Source organism: Calidris pugnax, unplaced genomic scaffold (genome assembly GCF_001431845.1).
Source record: "Calidris pugnax isolate Ruff unplaced genomic scaffold, ASM143184v1 scaffold41, whole genome shotgun sequence".
Classification (NCBI taxonomy): Eukaryota; Metazoa; Chordata; class Aves; order Charadriiformes; family Scolopacidae; genus Calidris; species Calidris pugnax.
Window position 1 is genome coordinate 2,158,770 of NW_015094509.1, and position 8,931 is coordinate 2,167,700.

General features: G+C 41.3%; 1 protein-coding gene across 1 annotated transcript in view; it reads right to left on the reverse strand.

The window, feature by feature from the left end:
* ZNF704 (zinc finger protein 704) overlaps nucleotides 1–3,001 on the reverse strand; it is a 70,435-nt gene extending 67,434 nt beyond the window's left edge. Inside the window, exon 1 of the mRNA XM_014965154.1 lies at nucleotides 2,758–3,001. Within this exon, the coding sequence (XP_014820640.1) occupies nucleotides 2,758–2,984 (227 nt within the window). The 5' untranslated portion in view covers nucleotides 2,985–3,001. The remainder of the gene's footprint in view (nucleotides 1–2,757) is intronic.
* Between the last annotated feature and the right edge of the window lie 5,930 nt (nucleotides 3,002–8,931).

Below are 8,931 nucleotides of genomic sequence, written 5' to 3' on the forward strand. Positions count from 1 at the left end.
ACAATGCACTTAAAATTTGATTTAATTGCAATATTAAAATTCTCCTGCATGCAATAAAATATTTCTTTCAGGTCTGCTACATTTAGCCTGACGCTATTATTTTAAAGAGCTGCCCTATGAAACATCTTGAATATGCCAGGACTTTGATGGTTAAAACACCTCCCTTGTACACCAGACACCCCATTTCAGGTCCTTGCTCTGAATAACTAAACAACTAAAGAACCTGAACCCACGCCTTCCACACTCCAGCCAAGTACATAACTGTTGGGCTAATTATATCTAATTAATAACAGTTAGGCTCTTGCCTGGAGCGTGGAAGGCGTGGGCTCAGGTTCTTTCGTTGTTGTATTAATTAATGAGATCTACTCCTTCTTTCAAGATTTCATGAACAAACAAAATCCTGAAGTGTCCATGATTTCCGTTAGTTTCCCATTGTCCCACACGTCCACGTGAGATGGCTACCAGCCTGTCTCTGCTTTAATTTCAGTGCCCCTAAGTACCAATCACCCTAAACATCAAGGACTCAGTTTACATATTTTCATATTTCTAAAATTTCAGAGTCTATAAGCAATAACAAAAGCCCCGTGGGTGAATGCTCTAGAAGCAACAATTATTATGCCGGTGCTTTCTGAACTGTTAGCTATTTTGTATACAGTACCTCACAAAGATTTTCATTCTTATTAATTGAGATCCTTAAAAACAGGTAAGATGGAATGGGCTTTGTTTCATTTCGTGGTCAAAGTGAAGTATACTTATCCATGTTAACAGCTCTTTTGCAGACACTTTTTCAGAGCACTCACATGCCCTTCTTAATAAGGATTCTGCAGTTCAATAAACTTATATCTCAAAATCACTTACATATTGTCCTGGATGTAGTGAGATACTGCAAAATTTGATGTTACCCTTTACCTTGGCATCTGAAGTAAAGTGGGTAACCTTCTCAGTTCCACTAAGGTTTTAAAACAAAATAAATAGCAAGCTTCATTTCCATAGCAAATTAAACTCCCTTCTTCTCATATGCTTTTGTAAACATTATCTGTTTAATTCCTTTCATAACTGGATATGACAAATAATCTGTGAAGGCAATCAGCAAGTTGTAAAGGCAGATGGATGTTCTTGTAAGAGGAGAGAACAGTCAACAAGTCCTGCCAGGAGGAGAACAGAGAAGGAATTCATCTCTGGGAACATGCAACTCCAGAAGTGCAGTCCTAGACAGAAGACTGGAAGGGGTTTATAAAGAGGGAAGAGAACATCAAATGCCTGGACTCTCACTTCTCAGAGAGTATGACTTAAGAGATCAAACTGCGCTGAAGAGGAAGAGAGACTGGGCATTCCCCTCATTACAACAACAAATATGTAGTAAGATCACTAAGCAAATGTTTTAGTGTTCTTCTTGTCTGGAGTGGACAAACAGCCCAATAAATCACCTTAGATTAAAAGGGAAACCTCAACTTCTCATCAAAACTGTAGCAACAGTGGAGATATTTACCATACTATCAAATTTAGACTCTACCTTTACTTCATTTTCTAAGTCTGCTAATGCAGCAGGTCAACCTGCATGTCTGAAAACACACAACAATATAGTAAGATCATTTATCTGTTCACAACAACACACAGCAACAATGAACAATTTTTGAAGACACCTTTGCAAATGAACGTATTTCCTATCATCCCAGATATCTTGTGCTCACAACTGGTGTCACAATTAGTCTTAAGAAGGCATTAAGGATGTTTTTCATTCTCATTTCCACCTTGTTGGGGAAGCATGTCTGCCAAAATGCTCATGAGTTTTGCAGTTTTCACAAGTGTCATCTATGAGAGCCAGAAGAAAACAACGGTCATCCTGTTCTGGATGATGTGGCTGAACCTGCTGGTTTATATGTTGGGTTTTAGAAAAGCAAGCAAACCGCAAAACAACAAAACATCCAGTTTGACTACATATTTTCAAAGTGGCCCTACAAACTCAGAAGGCATTTCACTGAATATTATGTGCAAGTTAATTTATCAGGCAGCTTAAGAAAAAAACTGATGCAAACATGGAATTATAAACCACAAAACAAAAAACGCTTGTCATCTTGCAATGCAGAATATTCAATTTGTTGTTGGTTTTTCACCAGTGATACAAGTGAGTCTGTTTAGCATTACTGGATATGTTTCTTTTATACTAATGTTCAGCATTTCCTAGAGAAGTCATTCTCATTCTCTCTCAAAGCAGTGAAGTCCTTGCCCAAAGTTCAACATTCCAGACTGTGCTTTCAAACCCCTTTTCTTCAAATCACTAGCTTGTATGAAATTCTCAGTTTCTCCTTCTCTTACTATTATTCCACTTAAATGCCAGGAAGGAAAAAAAAAAAAACAAAAACAAAAAAACCTTTAATTTCTTGCTGTGACATATGTCAAATCTCAGATTAAGGAACAAGTATTTTTCTCAAAATAATTCCCTATAAATAGTTTATAATTAAAAGCGGAACCACCCAGATGTGAAAGATGAAGACACATGCATTCACAACAGATCCTCAAGGAATAACAAATTAAAAAGCAAAATTACCAAATCCCCATTTTGTATAAATTTGATTTCCCTGTTTTTCCTCATTACTTTTTATTAATTAATGTCATAGACCACATTATGACCCAGCTGTACACCTACACAGGGATGTGACCACTTACCAAGTTTGCCTTTAATATCCCATTTAAAAAGAAGAGGGTGGGGGGAGACGTTTACAACAAAACACAGCAAGAAACCCCAACTTTCCTTACCTTGCTGGAGGCACATCAATATTTGAAGAAACAACCTTGCGCTTCTGTTCCAGAAGACAAACAGAACGAGTGTTTTCTTTCTCATACTCATGAGCTCTGTTGGCTTTTTTGGTCTCTGCTGTTTTTAAATCTTCCTCCTTTGTGGTGAACAGGAGAAACTGTTGGTCTGGCAGTTTTTGACTGATGTCACTTTTTACATCCTCCTGCTGAAATGCAGGGAAGGTCATTTCACGCTTGATGCTGGCTGCCTGTAAAATTAAAAGCAATTATTAAATTTTAGTCTAATTCTCCTAAAATGTTGGGGGGGCTGGGGGGGGGGGGGACGACCCAATACCCACAGGCACTTACTTTTAATTAGTTCTTTGAATCAGAGAATACCATTTCTTTGCCCTTCATAAATTCTAAAACCGCCATTAATTTCTCAACAGTGTTGAGGTCTGTCCAGGAAAATAAGCAATTCTTGTCCATTTGATAAAGCAATCAGTTATGTCTTAATGTTAAATCAAAAAGGTATTTGAATTGGATTATGGGAAACCACAGTATATACAACATATATTTAATATACACACATCTGTGCTGCCTAACTATGCAAAAGAAATCCTAGCTGCCCTCCACCTAGAATTCCAGGAAAAAAGGTATTTATCCAGATAAAAGACAACTAAGAAATTAAAGGAGTTCCAACAACCAGTTACTGGGTTCTTTAACAGTTGGATTTGTAAAGAGGGTTTCTCGATGAGCATAAAAATAATCTGCTATGATCCAACTCAGGTGCCAGAAGGCAAAGGGGAGCCAGCAATGGAGGCAGGATGTCCCCAGGGAGCCTGGTCAGCTCCACCACCGTGGTGAGGAGCACAGAAAAACCTGTCAGGTGTCTCTTTGGCTGCTTGCGCTTCCCAGATCTACAGGCCTGCTGCTTCCCATATGCAAAGACTTCCCAAGCACATAGATATCTTAACAAATATGCTGCCTCTCTGGAATACGACATGTTGGCATTTATGAAGAGCACTACTGCAGGGTTGCAGCAAAGAGCACGGGAAGCCAGCAGAACCAAGACAGGATTTCCATTTCCACCTTCCCAGCAAGCAAAATCATGTCCAGGACCTCACTTTTCCTCTGTAACACCGTTCTCTGGCCAGCTAGATCTCCTCAGACTCACCGGGACAGACCTATCTCCCAGGCTGTCATGAGCCCCTCATCCTGCCGGACATTGGCCCAGCTCCTCCAGCACCTGCCTGCTGGCTTCCTCGTGTCCCTGTGAACTCAGAGCCTACCAGAAGCACTCGCTAACAGAGGTATTTCTGGATATCTGTGCTTTTAGTATCGGGAGCTTCAACTGCCAATTTGCCAGAAGTCCATGGGACACAGCAGGGCAGCAACCCCTCCACCCAACCCAAAGAGCCAAGAGAAACGCGGCCCAACAAAATGGCTGCCTGCCCCACCCTGACCAGAGGTAACTTCCACACCAATGCACCACCTCAGAGAAACCCACAAACGCCTTCTAGGACTCGCAAACTGGATTTTTCAGATACTTCTAAATTATTGCTGATCTTTACAGTGCAGAAATCCAGGATGTGTCACCCCTCAGACAGCGACAGCATCAATAAGCTGATATTCCAACGTAGTGTCTTCTCCCATACTTCTCCTCCTTTACAGCATCAAAAATATATTGATCAGTGTATATGTGTATATATTTATGCATAAATATATATAAAAATATATTTATCTCCCCGCAAATCTCCCCGTTTATAGCTTTCAAAGCTTGGCAGGTGTAAAAATGGTGTAAGCAATTTTAAGCCCACAGAAAAGACACTCTTGCCAAGGTAATTTTGTTTTGTTTGGTGAAGTATATAATAACACTGCTGACGCATAAATACTTAGGACTGATGATTTAATTGTCTCAGTCTAGTGTTTTCATGGAAGGGCTTTTAGCAATTGCTTCGAGAACAAAACTAGAATTGTTACTTTATGAATGTAAATAGTAAAAGGATTAGTCATTTTACACTTCTTCACACACAAACAGATGACATGTTACCAAGAAAATCTGCCTGGAAGACAAAACAGTCAGCATGTGATCACACAGAATTAGGAGAAGACATATAAACAACATAAGTTTAATTCTGATTCAATGATTATTTTTTAAAAAATGTTCAGATTTACAGTAAGCCCTTTTTTGAGTGCCTGAGGATCTTAACAGATGTTGAGTTGCTTTCAATTTTAATCAAAATTGACTTGGAATTTTTTTTTGTTTTTTGCTTCAATGCAAAAAGAAATGGAAACATTTAAGGTGAGGTTGGATGGGGCTCTGAGCAACCTTGTTGAGTTGAAGATGTTCCCTCTCCTTGCAGGGGGGTTGGAATAGATGCCTTTACTGGTCCCTTCCACCCCAAACCATTCTATGATTCTAAAAAACATAGCCTAAAACGTAAAGAGTAGAATATTTGTACTGTGATACCAGATAATCTATTCATATAGATATCAAAATTATTTTCATCCCATTCAAATATATTTAAATAACAGTTGGGTTTTCATACGTCGGTGTGCCATAATTAATAGCAGTCCCTGTGCAAGCGTAGGGAAGTGAGAAATCACAGAAGCCCAGACAGCAGTGCTCAGGCTGCAGTGCTGCAGCCAAGCAGTTCAGCTCCTTTGGCTAAATGGCCAGAAACAGCAGAAGACCAAACTGAACGCTTACACTAACTCTCTTCCTCTCCTTTAGTTTTCATCAGATGTTGGGAAACATGACCCTGTTTCTAAGCTTTCCCTGTAGAGCGACTGCAGATAAAGAATTTTTTCTACTTTAAAAGCAGGTGATCATGAGAAAAAGCCAATGGTTTCCCTCGGTGGCCACCCTCCGGTAGCTTTCTCCTGCTCCACAGGCAGTTTTTCTATTTTAATTCGTCCATGTCCATGGAAGCCACTTCCACTTGAGACACCTGTCCTGTCTGCAAGGGTACGGGATCTTTTGCTGGAAATCCAAACACCTACACAAGCAGCTGTTGATGTGGGGAGCTCCAAGGGTCACAGCCACTCGACCCATCAGGTTCCTCACTTTGTGGCAAACACATTGATTGACCACCAGGACCCCTCTGCTTTCAAGCTCTGCTTCACCATCACTCACAGTTTGGAGATAACATGGACAATTTCCAATATATCTTTCCAGATAAGTTAACTGTTCTGTCATTATCTTATCAGGAACTTTTTATTTTGTCAAAGATCCTTCATACACTTTTAACTGCTTTGAGGCTTGTGGTGGTCCTTGAAGTCCACAACATATTTCAGCAAAAATTTTGTGGAAGGTCTAGTCTAAGTAGACACAGCCTGTCTCTGAGGCAGACATATGTTAACACTGTAACATCAATTTATTTCAGCTTAATTCCAATACTTTGCTTTTCTCTCTCCTTAGTTGTTCTCAAACTCCATGACCATGTTCTTCCCTGATGATTTGCCTTTTACTGTCATCATACCTCCACATTTGTTACCTTATTGCCTCCAGAATCACCTGCTGATAAAAGCTAACAGTTTTTTCCATACACTTAATTAATCATCGCTCATACAAGCTATTTTATAATAGGCTGTTTTCTATGCAATTCATTGCATATTTTCACCCTTAAACTATTAACAACCTCCAGCTTACTTTCAACCAAGTCCTTTACAACCTGGCCTCAGGCAACCAACGTTGCTTAGAAGTTCAGACACTGAAAGAGGAGTTACAAGCCATCTATAAATTTTAAAAACAACTTTTGTTTCTGACTGCAGTTACCCTCACCTGCCTTTGACAACTTCCCTCCCACCGCCACTGGGCAAGGGAAACTTTTGATACCCCACCACTTGGAAATGAGAGCTCAGTATTACCTGGAGCTCGGCTCTGGCCTGCCCCCACACTTGGGGTCTGATCTGCCTTTACTCCTTTCACTGCTTCTCAGTGAGTCCCACTCACTCTCCTCTGAGGTTTTCCACACCTAATAGCACAACCATTTCTTCAAAGGCACAAGCTGGGTCACAGAGTGGTCCTCCCTTGCTCGTTTTGAAATATTCTTGCTCGTCAAGTGCAGCAGCATGGTGCTGTGGCAGCCCTACCCAGCAGACCAAAACAGATGCTGCTTCAACTAGGGGGTTTAGTATAAATCACAGAATGGTTTAGGTTGGAAGGGACCTTAAAGATTACCTAGTTCCATGGGCAGGGACACCTCCCATGAGATCAAGTTGCTCCAAGCCCCATCCAGCATGGCCTTGAACACTTCCAGGGATGGGGCAGCCACAACTTCTCTGGGCAACTTGTTGATCTTTGTTCAAAAACTGGAAGCTTTGGTTTCTAAGCAGAAACTTTATTTAATAAAAAAAAATGAAAGTCTTTTAGCTTTTGTTTTGAAGTTGTCAAGACAGTGGTATATATTTAGGTTGAGAGTTTTACTTTAAGTTCTTGCCTGATTCATCATTAGGTGACAAAGTTTGATACTCCATGTGACAGCTAAATGATTACCTCAGATAATATTTTCAGTAGTACATTAATCATTTTTTGTTGCAAAAGCCATCTTAACCTGCTTATAGAAACTCGTATTTGGTGGTGTCTTGTCATAACCAGTCCTGAACTCCACATGCCCCAGTCAAGACCATGAGTTGTAATGGAAGTCCTGCCCAAATTAAAGCATGCTTAACATAGACACAAATTTTGAGGAATTTAGATAATTATTTTGTTTACTTTACAGAGGACACATAGACTGCGATTTTTCAATATTTTAGGCCTTAACTTATCTGCAGTCAATTTTTGTTATGCCCCAAAGCACAGCCTGATAAGATGCTCATGTTGCAGTCAAACTTCCATCTTCTCTGATTTCAGTTAAATTCCAGCTAGGATTTTGCCCTGAACAGCAAAAAAAAATTATTGATCAGACAGCTCAAGTATTGAACCAAAGGATTAGCAAACACTAGAATAAGCAGACCTACTGTATTTATATGCAAATGCAGAGACCTACATTTGACAGACTATATATGTGAGCTGTTGAGTACAACCTTACTGGGCTTTAGCATCTTCCCTTGCTTCTGGAGCGTTGCTCCTTAAAAGCTGAAGCTAGTTAATTTTCAAGTAGTTTGCTAGCATTTAACAGGCATCAAGATGTCTGTGTTTCCTATACAATGGGAAGTTTCAAACTCCCGAGAATGTTAGCATCATTTACCTGTACGTGACCCAAATGTACAGAAATATGCCTTCGAATGTAAAAACTGACTCCCACCTATGTTCTTTCAAATTTCCTATTTTTTGGTGTGTCGCACCTGTGGATCCAGGTGGGCACACCAAGAGCGCACACTTCATTTTTAACAGGCTTTGTAATGGTCTAAACACACACAGATGGCAATAGAAAAAACGACTGAAAGAATTTCCATGCCACAGACCATGTCTTCCTTTGCTGATGGTTTTATTAAACAACTCAGGGGCTGATTTACCGACGAGGAGTCAGGTAGTGGGCACGGGGGCAAACTGCACAAGCAGAAGACAGCTGCCCAGGGCAGGGCATCGCACGCCCAAATGGCACTGCCTCCAAGGCACCATCGTGATCAGAGGGGCTGGAGCACCTCTCCTGTGAGGACAGGCTGAGAGAGTTGGGGCTGTTCACCCTGGAGAAGAGAAGGCTCTGGGGAGACCTCATAGCAGCCTTCCAGTATCTGAAGGGGACCTGCAGGAGAGATGGGGAGGGACTTTTTACAATGGCATGTAGTGAGAGGACGAGGGGTAATGGCTTCAAACTGGTAGATTTAGTTTAGGTATTAGGAAGAAATTCTGTGCTGTGAGGGTGGTGAGACACTGGCCCAGGTTGCCCAGGGAAGCTGTGGCTGCCCCATCCCTGGAGGGGTTCAAGGCCAGGCTGGATAGGGCTTTGAGGAACATGGTCTGGTGGGAGGTGTCCCTTCCCAGGGCAGGGGGGTTGGAACTCCATGATCTTTAAGGTCCCTTCCAACCCAAACCATTCTATGGCTCTATGATCTTCAAAGAAGCTACACTGATTTACTCCAGCTGAAGAAGATCTGGCCACAGATTGCATCTGCCTGCCAAAAAGCAGACCAGCAAAGAGAGGCCCAGCAGAGCAGGGCTTGTGTCACGCTGTCAGGCAGCTGGGTGGCAGTGAGAGCCCAGCAGGCTCCCCTGACCTTCTGGGGGACACTAGCTAACTCCTATTT